Genomic DNA, 26,470 nt, shown 5'->3' with positions numbered 1-26,470 from the left:
AGTTGTGAATTGTAGATGACTGTGAAGTCAAGGAATCTGATTTTGCCCCAGAGCCTCAATTCATTGGAAGAAGGAAAGTGAGAACATTCTAGCTACTGCAAGTCAATTTTTGATATTAAAACCCTTCTGGCTTTATTTTGAAAAGATTTACAAGGTGGTAAGAACTTTACTAATGAATGAAGAATCATCAGCATATGTCCCTTTTTAAGCCCAGTATATGCGACATTTTTGTCTTACTAGAGTGTACAAACTTTTTTTTGTATTGAGGATAGTGTATTTTTATGTGAGTTGAATTTGATATAAGAGTTTGAAGAGTGCTAAACAGTGATTCTTTTAATGAAGCATTTGATGGCTTGTTTTTGTGTTCTACAGAGAGAGGCTAGTGACTGGAGGTAGACAAAATACTTTTTTCTCTAGCATATTTTGATGATGTTCCATACAGAAGGATTTGTTATATTTCTGTGAGAGATGGAAATAAAGTGTTATTTCTGAGATATTTCTTTCGTAGGAAAGGGACTGGTTTGCCTCACAACATATTCTAAGAGCGTTTGTCTTTAGGAACTTGAGTTAGAATGAAGAGGCTCAAAACCTAACTAACCTTTATTTATTGATTAGACAAAAATGATTCCACATCTGTTTGGAAATGAGTAAATTTGAAGTTTTAAAATTTTTGTGTGATTTATAAATGACTCTGTGATGACAGATAGTGAGAACTTTTGCCTCATCCTACAATATGAGCCTAAAAGATATTAAATGCTTATTGACACACTGATTCTAGGGCTGGTGCAGGAAAGATACAAGATGAGGCTGGAGCATCTTTTAGTAGTAGAAAGTAAGGAAGTGCATGAAAAGCAAAAAGGTAAGAGCATGTCAAAGGGACACAGGAGACATCTAAAAAACAGCTTACAATAGTCGTGGCTGGAACAATTTGAGGAGCGAAATGAATGATGTAGTATTGGATTATAACCTAAAGTATACAATAAGTGTTCACAAGTCCATACTGGTATAAATAAGTGATTGAATAAATGTGTAAATGGATGAAGAGAGATGAATCTTCCATACAGAATAATTCCAATAATATATTTAGATGTTCTTTGCTATGGGAGGTAGAGAATAATTCCTCCTCTTTTTCCCTGAGGGTGGGCCAGACATAGTCACCTTGAAAGAATAGATTATGAAGAGGAAAAAACAGTATGTTACAGTGGAGAGGCCTGACATATAGTACCTTAACTGGGTAATGAAGGTTAGCATCATTGGTGATGTCCTGTTGATATCATGTTCCCCTTGCCATGATCTGTTGAGAATGGCAGTTGACCTCAGTGATATTCTTTCCAGAAATCATAACCCTGGTCTAATCATAAGCAGAAACATTAGACGAACCCAAATTGAGGGTCATTCTATAAAATACCTGACACAGTCCTCAAAACTGTCAAGATCATGGAAAAGAAGGGAAGATTGAGAATTGTCACAGACCACAGAGACTGGGGAGAGATAATAATTACATGTAATGTGGTGTCCTGAATGGAATCCTGGAAAAGAAAATGAACATTAATGGAACAACTTGTGAAATATGAATAATGCCTGGACTTTAGTTTGTAGTAATGTACCAATATTAGTTTCTTCATTTTGACAAATGTGCCATGATGTTGTAAAATGTTACTAATAGGGGACAGTGAGTAAAGGGTATAACACACTCTTCGTACTGTCTTTCAACTTTTCCATCAATCTAAAATTACTCCAAAACTCGGCCAGGCATGGCGGCTAAGCCTGTAATCCCAGCACTTTGGGAGGCTGAGGTGGGCAGATCACTTGAGTCCGGGAGTTTGAGACCAGCCTGGGCAACATGGTGAAACCCCATCTCTGTGAAAAATACAAAATATAACCCGGCATGGGGGCACCTGCCTGTAGTCCCAGCTACTCGGAAGGCTGAGGTGGGAGGATCAAGTGAGCCTGGGAGGCGGAGGTTGGAGAGTGAGCCAAGATTGTGCCACTGCACTCCAGCCTAGGTGACAGAGTGAGATCTCATCGAAAAAAGAAAAAGAAAAACTCCTTGACAGAGTTTTTTTGGTTGCGTGGATTCAAATGATGTGAAGAATAGAAACTATGTGAAATAATTTTTGCTAGTTAGCATGTTTTATTTTAACAGTTTTCCCCCTAAAAATGGAATAATATGCTGTATTAATACTATTTACATTTATAAGTTTCTTTATTCATAAATGTTTCAGTTATATATAAGATTTGATGACTTTTGAAAAGTCATATTAATGTCTGAAACTTTTAAATGAGGTTAATAAGGTACAAATTAATAGCTGTCTATTTTGAAGGGAAGAAGTTAAAGTTTAATATAATGGTGTACAGAATCTGAGTTGTTGTTTTTAGAATTATGATTTTGAAGGGGCTTATGTTAATATTGTGCTTGATCATAATATAGTATTTTGGGAATTCAATTTAGTAGCATTATCAGTTAAAGCAACACATAAAAATTAATAGAACAAAGAATACTTTAAATTAAATTAAAATCTTTGTTACAAACTATGAAAATGAATATAAGTAGATTTCGTATCATTTCTTTTCTAGATTTATTATCTCGGATAGATTTGGACGAACTAATGAAAAAAGATGAACCGCCTCTTGATTTTCCTGATACCCTGGAAGGATTTGAATATGCTTTTAATGAAAGTAAGTGGTGTATATATATATATATAGTATATGCAAAATTTATTTAACAATGCTCATAGAATAATAAGACAGATATTATTTGCTACTTTTAAAGGCCAAGTAGAATGTTTTCTGTATTCTTTTGAGAAATAATGACATCCTTGCATGGTGAAATTCTTCATTCAAGTGAAAGAACCAAGTAACAATTTTCTGTAGTTGTCAAGTTACGTAAACTAATGGTCGTGAATTTGATTCAGCTTATGCATTTCAACCTTGAGCGTTCAACTCCCTGGTATCCAATTTGAACTCCTAATTAAATTATAGAGAAAGATGCTACTGTTTCACATGTTATTTAGAATAAAGTGTCTGGCAATAATTATCTGTGACAATGTTTTAAAGTAGTTTTCCATGATTTTTCAGGCAACATCCTTGTTTTAAAATTTATTAATTCAGTCCTGAATAAAATAACCTTTACACTTGGGATGTGGAGGAACATACTGTAGATTGCAAGGATGTTTCTGGAACAGAGAATCATGTGTAATACACCCTTACACTTGAAGGGTAATGTTATTACAGAGTAGGTGCATCTGAGTTGTAGTTTTCTATTGGTTGTTCTGCATTAACTGAATTGGTGATTTGTCATCACTATATTAGTGGATATTCCTTTCCAATATGAGTTATAGATATTAAGAGTTATGGTGACAGTCATCGTGTACTAAGATGTTGAGTTTTAAATAAGAGACTAGAAACTTTGATCTTTTCTCTGATATTAATTTTTATACTTTTTAATAAAAGTTATTTTATGCCAGTAGAAGTAGTAATATTTTTTGCATGGAGGGGAAGAGGAGTTTAAGCAATTGGCCTGTAGTGTATTTCTCTCCTGATTACCCCGGGAATACCCCTGGGGAAAAAGTCCTGTCCAGGAGACAAGTGGCTTCATCTTTTCTCCTTATAAACATGCTGATAATTAACTCATTTAATAAATTAGACTGGCCAGGCATGGTAGCTCATGTCTGCAATCCCATCACTTTGGGAGGCAGAGGCGGGTGGATCACTTGTGGTCAGGAGTTCAAGACCAGCCTGGACAACATAGTGAAACCTCGTCTCTACTAAAAAATACTAAATTTAGCCCGGCGTGGTGGCATGCGCCTGTGGTCCCAGCTACTGTTGGCTGAGGCATGAGAATCTCTTGAACCTGGGAGTCGGAGGTTGCAGTGAGCTGAGATTGGGCCACTGTACTCTCCAGCCTGGGTGACAGAGCGAGACTCCATCTAAAAATAAATAAATAAATAAAAATGTAGATTAATATTTGCTCTGAGGAGAGTCCTTTTCTATAGAATACTTTGAGCAGGATGACTGGTTTAGATATGAGGAAAGTTTCTCTGAAGAATATCACATAAGCAGGACAACTCTTTGGCACATAAAATGGAAATATTTTATAACCCAAATGCTCACCAGCATGTGAGGTTACCTGTATGCATCACATAGAGTCCTCATCTACTTTGGGCCAGAGAGTGCTATCCAATGAGAGGAAAGGACCTGGGGGAAATGACCAGATGCTGCAGACTTCTCCCTGCCTTGCCTGTGCTTCTTGATTCCTTGTACCCTTGAAATTATTAGTAAAGCTTAGTCATTATCCGTAAAGATCTTTGCTTTGTGTGAGTGAGATTTGATAGCCTGAGCCTGTGTTAGCTCACTGCTTCTCTCTGGTTTTCATTTGACATTCTACCTGTATTTGAAGACCTAGTTGAGAAGTCTCACTGAAACCTTCTAAACCTCTTCTAGCCCACAGATAGTTTTCATGTTTCCAAAATCATTCTAGACTTTATTGTCTATATGAATCACCAGTGGCAGATTTTTAGACTGTTGACGTATTTCAATCTTGATTGTTTAGCTTCCTGAAAAGTTGCTTAACTTCTTAATATTTATGCTTTTACTCCTCAGGTAACCTCTAAGCTTCTTGAGGACTGGGTCCATGTTCATGGCAATAGCTAGAGAGGTCTTTATACATATTAGGCCTTAAAATATTGTTAGTTTGCTTTAGATTAGAGACATGAAGTTCAAGAAGAATAACTTTTGAGTACTTGGGGACGATTATTAGTTATATAATCTGTATGTTTGCATCATAGTAACATCTGAAGAAAAAAATCTAATGAAAAAGGTAAACTGTTCAGAGAAAGTTATTTTAAATTTTTATCAGACATTCTTTGTTGTACTGTCTAATTATTGTAAATATACTTTGAAGTATAGCAATATTGTTTGTTTATCTTCTTAGAGGGACAGTTAAGACACATAAAAACTGGGGAACCATTTGTTTTTAACTACCGGGAAGATTTGCACAGATGGAACCAGAAAAGATACGAGGCTCTAGGAGAGGTATGTTACATATACTACTTTAACTTTGTTTTTCCCAATTTTAAATATTCAGAATAAAAGTTTTGAAGATGCAGCAGTTTATGCACTCTTTCTACAAAATGTGATTCCAAAAAGGTTTTTTTGTTTGTTTGTTTATTTTTAGTGGTTATGTTAGAAGCATATTCTCAGTTTAAAAGTTTCTGTTCAGTGGCTCACGCCTGTAATCACAGCGCTTTGGGAGGCCGAGGCGGGTGGATCACGTTGGTCAAGAGGTCAAGACCAGCCTGGCTAACATGGTGAAACCCTGTCTCCACTAAAAATACAAAAAGTAGCTGGGTGTGGTTGCACGCACGTGTAGTCCCAGCTATTAGGAAGGCTGAGGCAGGAGAATCGCTTGAACTCGGGAGGCGGAGGTTGCAGTGAGCTGAGATGGCTCCATTGCACTCCAGCCTGGGTGACAGAGCAAGACTCCGTCTCAAAAAAAAAAAAAAAAAGTTTCTGTTTTTAGGCGAGCTGTGGTGGCTCACACCTATAATCCCAACACTTTGGGAGGTCAAGGTGGGAGAATCACTTGAAGCCAGGAGTTTGAGACTAGCCTGGACAATATAGCGAGACCATGTCTCTACAAAAAATAAAAAAATTAGCCAGAAATAGTGGTGTGTGCCTATAGTCCTAGTTACTTGGGAGGCTGAGGTGGCAGGATCACTTGAGCCCAGGAAGTCAAGGCTGCAGGGAGCTGTGATCACACCATTGCACTCCAGCCTTGCTGACAGAGTTAGACCCTATCTCAAAAAACAAAAAAAAAAAGAAAAAACTTCTGTTTTTACACAAACTTATACTTCCCATGACTATAATATTTTGTAGTGAGTCATTACATAAGAAAACAAATTTATGCGAAATTCTAATTTGATTTTTTAAATTTGTTTTGTTTTTGGCTCACTGCAACTTGCACCTCCCTGGTTCAAGCGATTCTCGTGCCTCAGTCTCTGAATAGCTGGGACTACAGGCGCGCACCACCGTGCCCACCTAATTTTTTTGTACTTTTAGTAGAGATGGGGTTTCACCATGTTGGCCAGGCTGATCTTGAACTCCTGACCTCAAGTCATCCGCCTGCCTTGGCCTCCCAGAGTGCTGGGATTACAGGTGTGAGCCACTGCGCCGAGCCTAAAAATGTTTTTAAGAGGTTGAATCCCCTACTATGCCAGAATGAATAAGTTTTCTTTCCAGTGTTTATTTGTGTGAAGAATATTGATATTTGGCTAATAAGTTGAATTTAACCTACTTGTCTTTGACTGGATAAAGGAGTAGGCCTTGTGAACATTAGATACTTCACATGGTACTGCTTGTAGGAACCTTTGAAAATGTCATTTGCCATTTAGGTGAGTAGTTTGGTAAAGTGAAAAGTTTTACTCATTCTGTGTCATATTGTCTTTATTTTTAGTAAAAATGCATGTGGACACATAAGTTTAGTGTGATAACTAGATAGCTACATTACTTTTCTAAGGAAAAGCTGAAATTTCTGTATTCCTTTTTTGTTTTTAAATAGAGTAGTAAAAATGAACTACTTGGTTAAATTATCACGTAAAGAATATATGGTAACGTAAGTATAATAGCATGAAGAATATATCATTTCCTGGGAGAAAATTCTTCGATCTCCTGCATTTCTACATGTCTCTGAGCAAAGACTTTTACAGCTTTTGCTCTGGATCATCTTTTCAAGGACAACTGTATAGGAAACAGGCTTCGAAGACAGAGGTTGTGTCTCCCTCCAAGGCAGTGGGCAGATTAGTTTGCTGTCCAGGATAAAAAGATAATGCTCCTCCCTTCCCCCACTGATGGCAAAGGATTGCTAGTAGCCCCTTTAGAAGATTGGGTTTCCTAAGTTTGAAGTTCCTCAGCTGTGATACAATCCTATTGCATGCTCAGCATCCACCTGGACCTGTTGACACTGCCTCTTTGGGATTTGAGGAGCAAGAGATTGGACTTCATGAGAACATGAAGGTCATGCTGCCTGCTATACCCTGATTAATTTTTGTTTCTGATCCAGAAAACTAATGTCATCTGACAGCATCCATGACTGTGCAGGCTAACTTGCTAGCTTCTATGCAACGTAAAATCTGACAGTTAAAGAATCTTCACAGTTGTTAGTGTTCTACAGCATTTATAACGTAAATATATTCAGTGCCCTGAATAATTTCTGCTGCACAGTAAAAAAAGCTTACCTGGCTAGGCATGGTGGCTCACGCCTGTAATACCAGCACTTTGGGAGGCCAAAGTGGGTGGATCACGAGGTCAGGAGTTCAAGACCAGCCTGATCAACATGGTAAAACCCTGTCTGTACTAAAAATACAAAAATTAGCCAGGTGTGGTGTTGCGCCCCTGTAATCCCAGCTACTCAGGAGGCTGAGGCAGGAGAATTGCCTGAACCCGGGAGATGGAGGCTGCAGTGAACGGAGGTCGTACCACTGCACTCCAACCCGGGTGATGGAGTGAGACTCTGTCTCAAAAAAAAAAAAAAAAAAAAAAAGCTTACCGATTTCCACTTGAATTATATGTTGCAAACTGGTAGTATTTTGATTATAGAATAACCATACTATAATGGCCTTAGAAAAGAGCTTGTGGTTTTTGTGTTTGTTTTTAAATGGGACTGTTTATTTACTATTTTCCATAAGCCATGTACACCACCAGCTCACTTGAACAGGGTGCTAGTCTCCAAATATACCTTGTCCTTTTTGGCATCTGCATCATTTATGCCATCAATATGTATCCTCCAACAACATCTATATTAAACTCCAGCTATGTGTCTTATTAGGTCATTCCATGTGTGAATGGTTCCTTTTTCCTAGGATCTTATACCTAATTCTTTGGATATATGGAGGCTCACAGATTTATTTTTGGTGTACCTTAGTCGATAAGAATCAAAATATTTGAGTTTTTACTTTGATGGTTATTTACAGAGAGAGAGCATATTCTGTATTATCTACATTAATGCCTCCTGTGCCTGCTTTCACATTTGTGTTCACAATCGATTTGGACCCAAGTGATTACCCAAAATTATAACATTTAATTTTTTTTTTTTTTTTTTTTTGAGATGGAGTCTCACTCTGTCACCCAGGTGCCAGGCACCTCAGCTCACTCTTGGCTCACTGCAACCTCCACTTCCTGGGTTCAAGTGATTCTCCTGCCTCAGCCTCCTGAGTAGCTGGGATTACAGGCATCTACCACCATACTTGGTTAATTTTTGTATTTTTAGTAGAGATGGGGTTTCACCATGTTAGCCAGGCTGGTCTCGAACTCCTGACCTCAGGCGATCTGCCCACCTTGGCCTCCCAAAGAGCTGGGATTACAGGCGTGAGCCACTGTGCCTGGCCATAGCATTTAACTTTTAATGCAGTGTTTCTATTTAGATCAGTGGACTTCTCAGCTTTAAGTACCAACCTTTTTTCTTCCTGAATATTTTGATCAAAAGTAAACATATTTTCCTAACATAAAACTCAGTACAACAAAAAGACCCAGGAATTGGAGAGAGAAAGTCTGGTTATTACAGTATTTGTATCATACCATCATTCTTCTCATGTCATGTTTGGAATACTTGTTTTGATTGCTGATTTCACTGTTGAAGGTTAATTATTAATTGAATTTTATTTCCTACATCTTAGAAGTTAGTTGTATGAGTTCTGGTTGTATATCAATAATGACACAGTTTTCACTATAGTTAATTAGTTATTTGGAATTCATGATAGTGGGACTTAATGCATCTGTGGACCTGTCTTTTCATTCATTCTGTAGCCAAAAAGCAGGTTGCTTGCTGTGTGCAGAATCCGATAAGCAGGAGTGAGGTCTGGTACAAAAAAAAGTGAATTTATCCCGAAGCTAGCTTGAGGAAAGAGGCACAAACATTCTGCCTTTAAATGTACTACTTTACTCTTGGAGCAGAAAGCAGGCACTTTAAGATAGGGGAGGGAGCAAGCAAGGGCAGGGAGTCTCCTTGCTAGCTGGTGCCTTATCTACTGGGCAGTTAAGTTGTCGCCTTCCTGGGTAGAAGTAGGTTGTAAAAGTGGCCAAGTGGGCATGCTTTCCACATGCCCTCCTGGTGGATATGAGTTCCAAGGTTATCCCCCGACCCCCCTGTTCCCCCTCCTCCCTGTCCCAGAGTGAGAGTTCCATGGGGCATACTTTGGTCTGCAAATCTACCGTCAACTCTTGAGAGATCCCTCTTGGAGCACAGTTAGATGTACTTGCCCTGTAGGGAATGTCTGGTGAGGGGGAGGTAAAGGGTTGTATTTGCATTTCTAAAGGGCTAGATAGGAAGCTGAGGAACAGGGGAAAAGGAGAAAATAAGAGAAAATAATGAAAAAATTAAACTCTCTCTCAGAAAAATGGTGATACTTTGCTACAATATTCCATAATTTCCATTTCTGAGCCATGCCTTCAAGTGAAATTTAACCAACTACTATTCTTCATTCACAGTTTATACTTCTATCTTACACTGTTTTCTCCCTTTGAAATGTCCTTGTCTCCTTGTCACTGTATCCCACCTCCATCTGTCTTCCTGTTTTGGCTCAAATGTCTCCTCCTTTAGGAAGCCTTCCCTCATCTCTTCTGTTACAAGCTTTCTCTCTCCTGATTTCTTTTCTTCCCATTTTGTTTTTCTACCTATTTTATCTTATATGAAAAATGATTTAAGATGACGTTAAAGATGAATGCCATTTAGGAAGACTCAAATAAGTAGAGTTTAAAAAAAGAAAGCAATGTTAGTAAATAAAGGGATGAGTTTACTGTATATCTCTTATGCCACTTATCACTCTGCATTGCATTTTTAAAAAATGCATGTTTTTAAGCAATTTTGGGGGAAACTTTCTGTGTCCTCACAATATTTGTTGAATAATAAATAGTGTGATACAAATAGATAAACTGTTTAGTATCAATTCTGGACCTATGCATTTTAGAGATTTTTTAATGTTCCTAATTTCATGTATTTTGTTATTGAAGAAAAGAAAATGATAATTTTCCTGTTTCTAAGCTAAACAATTTTAATTATTTCAATTGCCATTTAAGAGCTAGAAGTTTCATACTATTAAAGCGTTTGTGATTTAAAAGTATTTGATAAAAAATAGACTATATGTGGCATAATTTATTGGAAGATTTTAACACTTATGTTGCAGGAAAGGGGTCCTGATCCAGACCCCAAGAGAGGGTTCTTGGATGTCACATAAGAAAGAATTCAGGGTGAGTTCATAAAGTAAAGTAAAAGCAAGTTTATTAAGAAAGTAAAAGAAGAAAAGAATGGCTACTCCATAGACACAGCCCCCCTGAGGGCTGCTGGTTGCCCATTTTTATGGTTATTTCTTGATGATATGCTAAACAAGGGGTGGATTATTCATGCCTCCCCTTTTAAAACCATATAGGGTAACTTCCTTTTTATTTTTATTTTATTTTATTTATTTTTTTTTTTGAGATGGAGTCTTGCTCTCTTGCCCAGGCTGGAGTGCAGTGGCATAATCTCGGCTCACTGCACTCCAGCCTCCCAGGTTCAAGCAATTCTCTTGCCTCAGTCTCCCAAGTAGCTGGGATTACAGGCAAGCACCACCACGCCTGGTTAATTTTTGTATTTTTTATTAGAGATGGGGTTTTCCCATGTTGGCCAATCTGGTCTCCAACTCGTGACCTCAGGTGATCCACCTGCCTCGGTAGGGTAACTTCCTGACGTTGCCATGGCATTGGTAAACTGTCATGGTGCCGGTGGGAATATAGCTGTGAAGACAACCAGAGGTCACTCTCATGGCCATCTGGTTTTGGTGGGTTTTGGCCAACTTCTTTACTGCAACCTGTTTTATCAGCAAGGTCTTTATGACCTGTGTCTTGTGCCAACCTCCTGTCTCATCCTGTGACTTAAAATGCCTTAACCATCTAGGAATGCAGCCCAGTAGGTCTTAGCCTCATTTTACCCAGCTCCTATTCAAGATGGAGTTGCTGTGGTTCAAACGCCTGTGACATTTCCACCCTCCCTTTTATAGGATAACCCTTAATCCTAAGGGTTGCAGAAGGATGAAGATCTGTCTTCTATAACTTCTTCAGGCTGAATAGGGGTGATGATATTCCTGCCTGACTATGAGGATCTCTTTCTGTATATGCGGTAGAGAGGAGCTCAGTCAGAAAGTGTTGATATGGGTCATTCATGACTTTTGAGTTCCAACAAGAGGTGATATCTGGAATATTAGTAAGTGTTCAATTTAGGAAAACATTGAGTAAGCTTATTCTGCATTCCTACACAAAGAGTACAACAGCAATATATTCCACAACAGTAAAGCAAAATAAGTAAAATTATCCCAAGTAAACTAAATTAGAATGTGTTCCATGAATTGGGCAACTGTTAGAACCAAGCTGATGTGGGGTTGCTAGCCAATTCCAGTACATGCCCAGAAGTAGACTACTGATCCAGATTTTTACATTACCCAATCCTCTTGTTTTTTCTGAGTAGCAGTCAGAGACCACTGGTTCATTCACAGGAATAAGCAGGGTTAGCCAAAATTGCAGAAGCAAACCTAAAAACTGATGAGGCTAGAAATTAGTAACAAGTGTACCATAGTTCTTGAAACATAATTTCTCTCTCAAGTTTTCCATTTTTACTAAAGACAAATCATGGTAAGACCAATTTGCTTTATTATACTTGGCCTGATTATTTGTATAAAGTGCAGCAAGAACAATTATTTTTTACTTAGGCTTTAAAAATTGGCTTTGATGGAACTCTGTTCCATAGGGAATCTCAGATAAGACTTTTTAAAAGCTGAGCCCAGCCATGGATTTGTACCCTCAAATACCTGTGAGTTGGGTAAATTATTCTCCTTTTGAGGTCCCAAGATAACTTGGGTCTCCTGGACCTGTTAGAAAGTGACATTTTTTATTTGCCACAAGTCAGAAACCTGTACAGGGACTGTGTGGGTAAAGTATGAGGCCAGGTCTGCAAGGGGCTTTTATTGGCTCTACAAGTCAAATTTGATTCCTTAAAGGAAAGCATGCTGTTTCAGTCAAAGACTTGGTAGAATAACTGGTTTTTCCAATTGTGTCCTGTTACAAGAGAAAACAGATTCTTACTGCACTTATGCAAATAACTATATTGCTGTAAGTTAAGAATACTCACAACTAGTTTCCAAATTTTGGAGAAATCCGGTAGAGAGAAGCAACTATCCTTCACATTTTGTTCACAGGAGTATACTTTACTCAATTGCTAAAATCTGTAAATAGCTCAAAAGAAAAGTTTTCCTGACTGTAAAATGAAAAGATCATCAGTGTTTCAAGCAAAGTTAAAAAGATTACTTTAGTTTTCTATTGGTTCAGTCTATTCAGTTAACTCCTTAGTTCTGCTTGATATTCAGGAACACTTCAGGTCTCCATGAGAGTCCTGAAAGTTTTTTTCCTCTATTCTGACGTCACAATTTCCAAAGTTATCAGAAACCTGCATTTAAGAACACCTGTTAGAGTTCATAGTTGATTATAAACCACCTTCTAAAGAGGATTAAAACAAGACAATAATTGCCTGTGGATGACAAATATTTTAGGGCAGCCACAGTCAAAAACACGATTGACGAAGAAATTTGGTTACCTCTGTGGCATACAGTGATTTTATGTAACAATTAAAATTATTACTGATGATATATACTGAAGCATATCAGAATTATAGGCATCTTACACAATTTCGTAATACATACTAATAACAAGTTTATATAAATATAACCCAAAGAAAGTTAAACACCATTTTACATTTGATTATACTTCCTGTATGACTTTTATACCATATAAGCCAAATTTTACCTTTGAATTAGTGTACTATTAATGTGACACCCAATTCTTAAGAAAGCCTTATAGACATATCTACCCAATTTTATTACTTGACCATAAGGTAAGATTCACATAAACTTTTTATAACCGTTTACAAATTTTTGTTAAAAGCAGATCTTTTTTGGCCAGGCGCAGTGGCTCACGCCTGTAATCCTAGCACTTTGGGAGGCCGAGGTAGGCGGATCATGAGGTCAGGAGATTGAGACCATCCTGGCTAACATGGTGAAAACCCATCTCTACTAAAAATACAAAAAATTAGCCAGGCGTGGTGGTGGGCACCTGTAATCCCAGCAACTCGGGAGGCTGATGCAGGAAAATGGCTTGAGCCCGGGAGGCAGAGCTTGCAGTGAGCCGAGATCGTGCCACTGTACTCCAGCCTGGGCTACAAAGCGAGACTCCATCTCAAAAAAAAGAAGAAAAAAAAGCCGATGTTTTGTTAAACAGCAAATCAGTGCTCTAAGAAAAGCCTGTTGTACTTTTATTCTAATGTTCAGTTTACAGAAAAACTGAATAATACCCCTTTTACTTTAGCCAATATATTCACACACAGAATTTTTTTTATGAGATTAATTTTTTACAAACCTTCCACAACTTGCTTAAACCTTCAGCTTTATTCCATCTAACTTAAAACAGTCCTTTAAACCTTTAATCTAGGCAGGAAATTCACATTCCTATGCCTTCTTATAATCTTTTATCAAAAACACATTTCACTTTCTTTACATACCTTGCATGTAGAACTATTTCTTCTGTAGTCTCAGTTACATGTTACACTGTTAACTCTTAGTAACTTTCATTTTTTTTGTGAAAAATCTTGGTAAGTTCAGGATTTTAAGTATGTGCTAGATGTGGAGACTAGCCTAAGACACACCAGGCAAAGTGCAGATAGGGGCTGACTCTTTCCATCATAGCTAGGGGACGTGGCTAACTCCGCATTTCCCAGGCCTTATCTAGGATCTAATGCTCCAAAGTAGGTAAATTCAGCAGTTTTTAATAGTCAAAGAAGTAGTTTATGATCTGAAAGCATTTAGGAAACTTAATATCTGACCTACATAATTTAGACCAAATGTTCACATTTTGAAGATATTTTTATTTTACCAATAATCTTTAAAACTGTCTTTATTTGCCAAAGATGACTTAAGTCACATGAACTAAATAAAAAGCATTACACTTTTTACTTTTCTGACAATATATTTAATTTAAGCTCTTATTGTTATTAAACCAATTAATTTAAGCTCCTTCATATATAAACATCACACACACAACACATAAATACACAGAGAGACAGAAGATAAAGGACCCATTTCCTAAGCCAGGAATTGGACCCTAAACCTGGGCCGCCATTGTGAAAAGAGAAAGCATGGCCACGTGGTTACAAGGGCAAGCTCCCAAGGACATGACTGACCAGTTTGCTGGGCCGTCTTGAAAAGTGGGCTTACAGGTGTCTTAAGCTCATGTTCTATCCTAAGGTGTCCCTCATTATGACAGACAATACAGAAGGACACACAAAGCACACTAGATTCACTGCAGCTTAAGACTAACCTCATGAATCCTTTTTCCCATTAATCAGAACTTTACAGGAGATAACTAGTGATTTTTACCGTTTATTCAACCGGTTTGCACAGAGAGAGAGAGAGAGAGACACCGAGACCGAGAGAGACAGAGAGGCCAGAAGTCTGACTAGTAAGAAATTCTTACCCTTTTGCTGGCATGCCTGGCTTCTGGGTTCCCTTTTCCTCAGCGGCCCTAGTAACCTGGCTGGCTGCACCACAGCCCTGGGGGCCAAGTCGCAACACAGAGGAAAGTTATCTTTTTCCTTTCTGGCCAGAGCAAAATACGTGTGACGAAACATCGACATTAGCCCCTCTGCTTAGCACCCAATATCAAACTGGCAAGGTTCAAACTTGCCCCTGTTGGGCCCTGTCATCATTAATCTAACCTCCGACCAGGAGTTTAACTTGTGATGTCTGGGCAAGATAGTTGCCCTGAGTAATAGAAAAGATAAGAAAGGTAATGGAGAGAGATAAAAGCATTGCTGGTGGCATACTGAGGAAGGTGAAGAGCTCAGGGAGGCCAGAGAAAGACCCACCCATTGCAGTGACACACTCTCAGCAAACTATCACAAGGACAAAAAACCAAACACCGCGTGTTCTCACTCATAGGTGGGAATTGAACAATGAGAACACGTGGACACAGGAAGGGGAATATCACATACTGGGGCCTGTGGTGGGGTGGGGGGAGGGGGGAGGGATAGCATTAGGAGATATACCTAATGTAAATGATGAGTTAATGGGTGCAGCACACCAACATGGCACATGTATACATAGGTAACAAACCTGCACGTTGTGTACATGTACCCTAAAACGTAAAGTATAATTAAAAAAAAAAGTTCAGGTGGCTGCTTGTCAGTCAAGAAGGGATCTTTTCCAGCAGTCCCATTAGCTCTCAAGTTTCCCCTTTTAGGGAGGAAAAAGCTCCCCATGTCCCACGATCCTGTACATGCCTAATCCTGTCACCCATAGCCATTAGCAAAGAGTACGAGGCAGATTAATTCAGAGAAAAGCAGTTAACATCCTGTGGTGCCAAACTCATTCTTAGCCTAAAGGGACTTTACCAAGAGGGGCCTCTAACCTCTAAATCTTAGAAGAGACTCTAACCCTCCTCAGTTTTGGGCCTCTAACCCAAGGTCGGTCCTTGCCTTTTATTAAGAGGTGCCTCCAACCCACTCTATCTTAGGAGAGATGCTAACTCCCCTAAGTTGGGCCTCTAACCCAATCCCATCCTTTACCCGGGTACCCCACCACTTACCCAAAGTCAGCTGATCAGTGCTGCAGTCTTTTTCCTTTTGATCAGGGGTGGGGTTGGGGGTGGGGCGGGGGGATGGTTCTTCAGTATCATCTCTTCAGGGTTTCCCAGAAAGATGTTACCAGACCCCACCACTTACTCAAAGTTAGCCTTTGGTTTGGGGGTTTCCGCACTATAGTCCCTTCTGTGGTTGCCAGAAAGATGTTACAGGAAAGAGGTCCTGATCCAGACCCCAGGAGAGGGTTCTTGTATCTTGCACAAGAAAGAATTCAGGGCGAGTCCATAGAGTTAAGTGAAAACAAGTTTATTAAGAATGATGAGGAATAAAAGAATGGCTACTCCGCAGACAGAACAGCCCTGAGGGCTGCTGGTTGCCCATTTTTATGGTTATTTCTTGATGATATGCTGAACAAGGGGTACATCATTCCTGTCTCCCCTTTTTAGACCATATAGCGTAACTTCCTGATGTTGCCATGGCATTTGGTAAACTGTCATGGTGCTGGTGGGAGTGTAGCAGTGAGGATCAGAGGTTACTCTCATGGGCATGTTGGTTTTACTGGGTTTTGGCTGGCTTCCTTACTTCAGCCTGTTTTATCAGCAAGGTCTTTATGACCTGCATCTTGTGCTAACCTCCTGTCTCATCCTGTGACTTAGAATGTCTTAATGGTCTAGGAATGCAGCCCATTAGGTCTCAGCCTCATTTTACCCAGCTCCTATTCAAGATGGAGTTGCTTTGGTTCAAACACCTCTGACACTTATATTCAAACTTCAGATGTTTATCATTATGATTTGGAAAATGTGAGTTCTTATGTAACTTTCCACAGTTCCTGGAAAACAGATAAACCTTTGTATTTAAATTCTGGAGATAATTGAGTACTTTATGTTAGTTTCATTAACTGAGAACCTGTGGAAAGGATTTCTTGGACATAGAAGCACTAAAAACCATCTTTTCTGATTGATCATCATAGGGGAGTATACAGAGGTTAGTGGAAGTTTGAGTTTACTGCCTGAAAGCCTGCCTTAATAAATAGCTTTTGATATGCTCAAGATTGAAGACTTAAGGAAACAGATTTTGATTTCAACCAGAAATCTAAACAAAAACCCCTTCTGGTTTTTTTTTTTTTTTTTTTTTTTTAGTATTTTCCTACTGAATATCGAGTTTTGTCTTTAGCTGAGCGCTACTATGTATGTTTCACAACTGTTGTTTTAGTTTATATTTATTTCTTTCTTAAGGAGATTATTATAGCAGTCATTCAGTAGGAATTGTTTTTAAGTCTTGCTTCTGAAATGCACTATCATTTAAATGTAAATTAAACTTATTGTGTAAGTAAAATAAACTGAGATGTCAGTTTGTTTTTTAGAATGCAGTGCCATAATACACAAAAGAATATTCTTTACATTCCCAGAGTTATGTTTTTATAGTCAAACAAATGCTTTTGCTAATATGTATATATTTTTATACTATCCACATAGAGCTTAAAACAATACATAGCCCTTAATAAGTTTGGATAATTTCTCCAAATTTAGAAAAATACTGTTAGCTTAAGGAGGTGGGAGAGTGGTGTGAAGTGGTAACTCTCAAAGTACCATTTTAGTACTTTAGTGTATATATAATATATATTGGAGTTGAATGCCAAGAAATAATGTTTCTGTTAAACTCAGAGAAAGACTGGAAAGGCTACCATATTAAGTAGTAAATAGGATGGTAGAAACAGCATGTAACTTGTGAAATTTTATCAGTTTTTTCTTTCATGCCAGTACTGAATTATTATAATGTTAAATGGAGAATTTATAATTCAGCAGACATTATAATGAAAGATTCTGTTTTCTTGCCTAATTTTGGTCTTTATGTTTTCTTCGATATATATCTTGAAAACATCTTCAAGAATTAATAAATTGTCAACGTGTTTAAAAAGAGAATAGCAACAATTAGGTAATCTTATAAGCTTGTTTTCTTATTAATGGATAGGATCACACTTATAAAAACATCTAAGAGTACAATTTTATTCTCTGGACCTAAATTAGTAATATGTTTTCTAAAGTAATGGAAAATTACTGAAAAATATTACATTTAAAAAATGAGATTAAACAGTGTAGGCTAGTGCCATCTTATAGGAGTTTTTCAGTGGCTTATTTACATATTTGAAACTAGGAACAACTTCATTATTTTAGCACCCAAATATTTGAACATAATGTGATTTTCTGTGTATAATTGATACCTTTATGTAATGTGAAATTCACACATCTTGTGTTGGCCATCAGGAGATCTGGGTCTTAGTTCTGGCTCAGTCACGTCTGTGTGACTTTAGAAAACTTGTATTTGCAAGCCTCTGTTATAGAATGAGAATAAAATTATTTATTCTGTTGTGAAGCATAAGATATGATATTATTTTATATTCTTTAATGTGCTATGCAAATGTTAGGAGGATTGAAAGAAAATGTATTGATTAGGCTATTCATTAAGAAGATTTTTAATTTATTATTGATATTATAAAGGTTTAGTTTGCTGATTTTCTTTCTCCTCACTCTGTCTACTTATTATTACTGACATCAAGCTTATCTTTCTATAGGAGAGATGAAGAAATGACCATTGGCCCAGAATTTGTTAGCAGACTCCCTTTACTTCCATCTCTCTCTAATATCCATTCATATAAGTGGAATACTACATATAGGATAGTATTACTAAGTAGATGTTTTAGAATTGAAAAAAAAACAGTTGTTGACACAATTTCCCATGTTTTTGTGGTTGAGAAAAACTATAAGCCTCTTTAAAAATATAGTATTTATATATGAACAGACCCACAGACCAACTGAACAGAATGCAAAGCGCAGAAGTACATAGAAAGCCCAACTACACATGGAAATATATTTTATGTTAAGGTGCAATGATAAATCAGTGGTGGAAAAGGGACTTTTAGCAATTGGTAGGTAATCACCCATAGGAATATAAAAATTGGCTTTTCATCACTGTGTACACTAGAATTAACTCCAAATGAATCAGAGATCTAAATGCAAAAAATGAAATAAAACCTACCAACCCAGTGGCACTGATTATAGTCTTGAAATGCCAACCTAATAACAGAACCTGGATTCTAATAAAGAACCTGAATTCTTTGGAGAAATATCTGATTCCTGACTGGGGCAAGAAATGAGTGCCATGAAATGGGGATATCTTGTCTTATTGGATAGCAAGGAAGATTCCGAAGACTACTTGCCTTTCTAAAAGTTGAGAAGCGAAAGACCAAAACAACAGAAACAGAACAAAACAAAAAACCCAAACCAAACCCCCCTTACAAATGCATCAGTGGGTATGATGCATGAACCAATGGTTCATAGGGAAAGAAATGCAAATAGTCTTTAAACATATGAAAAGATGTTTAACCTCATTTAGTAGATGAGGCTATAGAGAAACAGGACTTCTCATATCTTGCTGGTGGGAGTGTAAAGTGATAAATTCCTTTAAAGGAGAAATTGCCAATATCTTATGAAATTAGTTGTATTTTCCCATTCGTATGAGAAAGGAAAGGAAATAAATACATATATTTGTTGTTTATTATTGTGGAAAAAACTGGAAAGATAAAATTAATAACCACATTTATCTATGGGGAATGTGGAGGAATGGGATGAAGGGATAGCTTTGTGAATTTTCTAATACCTTTTTGTGTAATTTTGATATTTGGACCAGATACAAATTCTGATATGCTTAAAGAATACCCTAAAACTGAAAAGAAAATGAAACATATGAGCTTAAATATACATCTAGTTGGTAATGTAACTGACCAGAGAAAAAGAAAATACTTCAAATATTTGGAATACAGTCAGTACATTGTCCTTCTTTTGCTGGATATATCTCAGGATAAAAACAATGGCCAGTGAAATGTTAAAATTAAGTAAGCAGTTTTACTGTTTTTTTTTTATTTATTTTTATTTTTTTTAATACTTTAAGTTCTGGGATACATGTACAGAACATGCAGTTTTGTTACATAGGTATACATGTGCCATGGTGGTTTGCTGCATCCATCAACCCGTCATCTACCTTAGGTATTTCTCCTAATGCTGTTCCTCTCCTTACCCCCTCCTCCCCCTGACAGGCCCTGGTGTGTGATGTTCTCCTCCCTGTGCCCATATGTTCTCATTGTTCAACTCCCACTTATGAGCGAGAACATGCGGTGTCTGGTTTTCTGTTCCTGTGTTAGTTTGCTGAGAATGATGGTTTCCAGCTTTACCCATGTCCCTGCAAAGGACACGAACTCATTCTTTTTTATGGCTGTGTAGTATTCCATGGTGTATATGTGCCACATTTTCTTTATTCAGTCTAACATTGATGGGCAGTTGGGTTGGCTCCAGGTCCTTACTTTGCTGGATATATCCTCAGGATAAAAACAATGGCCAGTGAAATGTTAAAATTAACTTACTGGTTTTACTGTTACATTGATAGTGGTGTAATAATTTTGAAACAAGTTTATCAATATGGCATATTAAAGCAAATAAATATATAAATGTAATTATGAATCAAGATTTTCAGGATTAGAGAAACATGAATATAAAATCAAAGCAGATAACAAAATTTTGGGAATTTCACTATAAACTCATTATGTTTAAGAAATATATTTCCTAGATTTACTCACCAAAAGGGCTTGGAAGTACTGACTCCCTAGTAGCAATGCATACATATAGTGATGTATATGTATATGCATATGTATATGTATATGTATATGTATATATGTATAAGATCCTGGTTTCTAAATGCATTGCTTAGTAAAAAGAGCCACGGCTCCTTGGAGAAAAGACTGATTCCAAATTTGGAACTAAGAAAATAAAAAACGAGCCCTGGACAGCAGTTCCCAACCTTTTTGGCACCAGGGACTGGTTTCATGGAAGACAGTTTTTCCATGGACTGGGGGTGGGGGATGTTTTGGGATGAAACTGCTTCACCTTAGATCATCAAGTATTAGTTAGATTCTCATAAGGAGTGTGCAACCTAGATCCCTTGCGTGTACAGTTCACAGTAGGGTTTATGTTCCTATGAGAATATTATGCCGCCACTGATCTGACAGGAGGTGGAGCTTAGGCAGTAATGCTCCCTCACCTGGTGCTCACCTCCTGCTGTGCAGCCCGGTTCCTAACAGGCCACCAATCAGTACTGGTCTGTGGCCTGGGGTTTGGGATGCCTGGCCTACGTACGACATTGTGCCTTGTCAGAAAGTAGACATTCAGTCTAATGGGCACATGTGAAAAGGACAGAAGAACCAACTAGAAAGTGCTTCTTTTGGGCAAAGTTGGTGCAATTGGAGGATAAAACAGAATAAGGGTTCTTACTGATAATAAAACATTTAATAAGCAACGTAATGATTTCATAATCTCTTTAAAAATATAGCCAATTTGCCGTTTTTATATTAAAGTTATCTGAAAGTTGGTAACCAGAGGGAAAGAATTAAGCAGTTGGCCTCTTTATGAAGAACTGTGGTTTATTTGCAGGTAAGGAAGGAATGTTCTTCCTTATCAAAGAATACAGTCTGATGAAGGTAATGAATATGGTAGAATTAGAAAAATCAACCTTTTGCCCTGTGTGGTAGATATACTTCTAAACATGTTCCTCAAAAATTTCCATTTCCTGCTTACTCAGTCAAACACGAACCTAAGTACTGCTGTGAAGGGACTTGGAATATATAATTAAGGTTACCAGATAGCTGACCTTAAGATATGGATATTATCCTGTGTCTTAGCCCATTTTGTTTTGCTATAACAGAATTCCAGAGACTAGGTAATTTATAAAGAAAAGTGGTTTATTTGGCTGATAATTCTGGAGGCTGGGAATTGCAAGAAGCATAACACTGGCATCTGCTCAGCTTCTGGTGAGGGCCTCATGCTGCATCATAAGGGGAGGGAGAAGCAGACATTCCAAAAGGGTAAAAAACAAGAGACAACCTCACTTTGTAACAACCTGCTCGCTAGAGAACTAGCCCATTCCCACAAGAACTAATCCAGTCCTGAGAAATAACCCAGTCTTGAGAGAAAGACGTTAATCTACCTTAAGGACCTAATCACCTCTTAAAGGCATCACTTCCCAATACCATTTCATTGGCAATTAAATGTAAGTGTAACTTTGTCAGGGATAAATTACATCCAAACCATAGCACTCCATTTGTGGCTCCCCAAAACTCATGTCCTTCTTACATGCAAAATATATTCATTTTGTCCAGGCACAGCGACTCATGCCTGTCATCCCAGCACTGTGGGAGGCTGAGATGGGTGGATCACTTGAAGTCAGGAGTTTGAGACCAGCCTGGCCAACATGGTGAAACCCCATCTCTGTGAAAAATACAAAAATTAGCCAGGCATAGTGGCCGGTGTCTGTAATCCCAGCTACTCAGGAGACTGAGGCAGGAGAATTGCTTGAACTAGGGTGGAGGAGGTTACTGTGAGCTGAGATCACACCACTGTACTCCAAACTTGGTGACAGAGCGAGACTCCATCTCAAAACAAACAAACAAAATCACACACACATATATATATATTCATTTCATCACAAAGGTCCCCTAAATCTTAACTCATTCCAGCACAATTCATAAGTCCAAATTCCAAAGTCTCATGTGAGACTCAAGGCAAACTCCTTCCAGTTGTGAGCCTGTAAAATAAGAAACAAGTTATCTGCTTCCAAAATACAATGGCAGAACAGGCATGGGGTAAACTGTATTACTATATTCTCACACTGTTATAAAGAAACACCCAAGATTGGGTAATTTGTAAAGGAAGGAGGTTTAATTGACTCACAGTTCCACATGGCTGGGGAAGCCTCAGGAAAGTTACAGTCATGGCAGAAGGGGAAGCAGGCATCTCTTACATGGTGGCAGGCAGGAGAGAAGAAGTGAGCAAGAGAGGAACTACCAAAACACTTATAAAACCATCAGATTTCATGAGAACTCACTATCATGAGAACAGCATGAAGGGAACCACCCCCATGATCCAGTCACCTCCCATCAGTTCTCTCCCTCAACACTTGGGGATTACAATTCAAGATGAGATTTGGGTAGGGACACAAAGCCTAACCATTATCATAAATGTTCCTTCCAAAAGGGAGGAATGTGCAGCAAGAAAGGAGTAACCACCTCAAAGCAAGTCTGAAACCCACAGGACAGGTATTAAATCTTAAAACTCCAGAATCATCTCTCAGTTTATGTGCTGCCTCCAGGACACAATTGCAGGATGATTGAAAGGTGAGGGATGGGCTCCCTTGGTTTTGGGAAGTCCTGCCCCTATGACTTTGCTGGGTGGAGCCCACGTGCTGGTCTCTCAGTCTGGGGTTGTGTGCTTGAGCCTGTGGCTTTCTCAGGCTGGCGTTTGATGTAGTTTGAATATATGTCCCCAACAAATCTCATGTTGTCTTGTAATCCCCAGTATTGGAGTTGGGGCCTGGTGGGAAGCGATTGGATCATGGGGTGGATTTCTCAGGAATGGTTTAGCACCATTCCCATGGTGTCTATTTTGCGATAGTAAGCTGTCACAAGATCTGCTTGTTTAAATGTGTGTGGCACCTCTCCTCACCTGTCTCTGGCTCTTGCCATGTGAGACACCTGATTCCTCTTTGCCTTTTGCCATGATTGTAAGATTGCTGAGGCCTCCCCAGGAGTTGAGTAGATGACAGCACCATGCTTCCTTTAAAGCCTGAAGAACCATGAGCCAATTAAATCTCTTTTCTTTATAAACTTTAAGCAGTGCAAAAACAGCCTAACACAGAGTTACATGTTGCTGGTCACTCTACAGTTCTAGGGTCTTGAAGGTGGTAGCTTTGTACCTGTCACTCCACTATGCATTCTATTAGGGATTCTCTGTTGGGGCTTCATCCCTGCATTAGGATTCTGCCTGGGCTCCCAGGCAATTTGCTGCATCCTTTAATATCTAGGAAGAAGCTAACATAATCCTCCGGCCTGCACACCTCTGCACATCTGCAGAGACAGCACCATGCTGACACCATCAGAGCTTATGGTTTGACAGCAGCAGCACAAGTGGCATCTTGGTTCACTTGAGCCATAGCATTGTGCCACAAAGGTTTATGGCTTGTACTTTTTGGAGCAGCAGGTCAAGCCACACATGGGCTGATTGAATAATGGCTGGAATGGGTGAGGCGAGCTGCACTGGAATTCAGGAAGCAGACATATGGAGAGCAGACACTTGAAGGGTGGCCTTGAAGATCTCTGCAATGCTTTTAATGCCTTTTAGTCATTGCTTTGATGGTTAGTTTACCCATATTAATTCCTTTAGGAAATGGTCTGTGAGCTACACCCTTGGTTTCCTCTCCAGAAAATGCTTTTTCATTCTCTACTACATGTCCTTGCTGGGAATTTTCCAAATACTTTTGCTCTGCTTCCTTTCTCTAGCAGCTCACTGTAAGAAGTTACTTCTAACTGCTTTGCTGCCTAGACATTTCTTCAACCATATATGCTATTCCAGTGCCCTAAGTTTGGCCCTCTATTAAGTCCTAGGGCATGGCTACAGTATAGCCAAGTTGTTTGTTACTATATAACAAGCACGACCATTACTTCAGTTCTTAGTAAGATATTCTTTGTTTCCATTTGAGACCTCATCAAAATGGTCTTTATTGTCCATATGTCTATCAGCATTCTGGTCATGACCACTTAAGGTATTCCTTAGTTTTTTTCATCTTCTGAGCCCTCACCAGAATTGTCCTTAGTGCTCCATTCACAGCGATGCAGGTTTTTTTCTAGCTTGCCTCTTCAGATTCTTCCAGCCACTACCTATTACTCAGTTCCAAAGCTGCTTCCATATTTTCAGGTGTAGTAACACTTCACTACCCAGTACCAATTTTCTATCTTAGTTTGTTTTGTGTTGCTATGACAGAATACCTGAGCCTGGATGATTGATAAAGAAAATAGATTTATTTGGCTGACAATTCTGGAGACTGGGAAGTTAAAGAAGCATGCTGCCATTGTCTGTTTGGCTTCTGTTGAGGGCCTTGTACTGCATCATAACATGGTAGAGGAGTGGAAAAGGAAACAGGTGTTCCAAAAGGGCAAAATATGAGAGGCAACCTCGCTTTATATCAAGCCATTCTCTTCAGAATTAATCAGTTCCTTCAAGAACTAATCAATTTGCCCAAAAACTAAGCCATTGTTGCAAGAAAGACATTAATCTAAACTTAAGGGCCTAATCTCCTCTTAAAGGCTCCACCTCCCAATACTGTTACATTGGCAATTAAATTTCAACATGAGTTTTGGTGGAGACAAATTACATCCAAACCATAGCATGCTGGATTATCCAGGTAGACCCAGTGCATCACTTAAGCTATTAAAAGCAGAAGAGGAAGGCAGAAGAGTCTGTTATGGAGTTGTAGCAGCAGAAGTGGAAGCCACAGAGATTCCACACATGAGAAGGATTCATTGCACTGTTGCTGGCACTGAGATATAGGGGCCCATGCTCAAGGATCAGAAAGAGGCCTCTGGAAGCTAAGGTTGTCCCCCAGATGACTCAGCAAGGAAATGTGGATCTCAGTGCTACAACTACAATAAGCAGGATTTTGCCAACAATCTGAATGATCTTGGACGCAGACCCCAGAACTTCCTGATTTGAGCCCAGCTGACTGATACTTTGATTTTAGTCTTCTGAAACCTGTAGCAGAGAAACCAGTGGAATCAACCTGGACTTCTGATCTATAAATTGTGAGAAGCTAAATTGTGTTGCTTGTTACAGCAGTAATAGACAACCAATTGATATGGTTTAGCTGTGTCCCCACCCAATCTCGAGTTGTGTAGCTCCCGTTATTCCCATGTGTCATCAGAGGGACCTGGTGGGAGGTAAATGAATCATGAGGGCAAGTTTTTCTTGTGCTGTTCTCAAGATAATGAAGATATGATGGTTTTATAAAGAGGAGTTTCCCTGCACAAACTCTGTCTCATGTCTGCTGCCACATAAGACACCCCTTGCTCTTCCGCCATGATTGTGAGGCCTCCCCAGCCATGTGGAACTGTGAGTCAATTAATACTCTTTATAAAGTATCCAGTCTCGGGTATGTCTTTAAGAGTGAGAACAGATGAATATGCCATTATACAGCCCTTCACTGAAATAATTGATTCAGATTAGGATCACTAATGGACACTAATTCCTTTAGGTGAAAGGATATGAGGGAATAGAATATTTGCACAGTACCAAAATATCACCTCAAGGTTTATTGGAATTGTGTAGGGAAGAATATACCTTACAACAGAGATTTAGCTGTTACCACTCTACCTAAGTGAACAAAGTTAGGATCACTGATAATACAGCAGCCTGACATTGTGTGTTTTCTGATGTGATGCAACTTGAAGCACATAGCATTAACTGTGAATATTCTTTTATAAGTTGAATCTGACTGTAATCAGACCTTTAGGTACGTTTTCTAATTTTAATGAAATACAGGGGATAGATGAAAAGTTAAATAACACCACAAGGACACAATTAGACAAATCTAGAACACAGGACATACAAAAAGATAATTGGCCTGGTCTCTTCAAAACATAAATGTCATTAAAAATGTTAAGATGAATGTGTTGGCAATCAGGGAGACTGTTATACATGAAAATGATTAAGGAGATATGAAGACCAAATGCAGGCCAGATGCAGTGGCTCACACCTGTAATCCAGACACCTTGGGAGGCTGAGGCGGATGGGTCACTTGAGGTCAGGAGTTTGAGACCAGCATGGCGAAACCCCATCTCTACTAAAAATACAAAAATTAGCTGGACATGGTGGCATGCTACCAGCTACTCGGAATACTGAGGTGGGAGAATCGCTTGATTCTGGGAGGCGGATATTGCTCCAC

At 38.7% G+C, this 26,470-nt stretch overlaps 1 protein-coding gene across 15 annotated transcripts in view; it reads left to right on the top strand.

The window, feature by feature from the left end:
• ARB2A (ARB2 cotranscriptional regulator A) overlaps positions 1–26,470 on the top strand; it is a 480,464-nt gene that overhangs the window by 54,798 nt on the left and 399,196 nt on the right. For all 15 annotated transcript variants that reach the window (XM_055233330.2, XM_055233328.2, XM_063612385.1 and 12 more), the window contains 2 exons: positions 2,578–2,679; positions 4,934–5,034. In XM_055233330.2, coding sequence (XP_055089305.1) covers positions 2,578–2,679; positions 4,934–5,034 — 203 coding nt within the window. The remainder of the gene's footprint in view (positions 1–2,577; positions 2,680–4,933; positions 5,035–26,470) is intronic.

This window comes from Symphalangus syndactylus, chromosome 11 (genome assembly GCF_028878055.3).
Source record: "Symphalangus syndactylus isolate Jambi chromosome 11, NHGRI_mSymSyn1-v2.1_pri, whole genome shotgun sequence".
In the NCBI taxonomy this organism is placed as follows: Eukaryota; Metazoa; Chordata; class Mammalia; order Primates; family Hylobatidae; genus Symphalangus; species Symphalangus syndactylus.
Note: the sequence above shows the minus strand (reverse complement) of the source record. Positions and strands in the feature narration are given on the sequence as shown.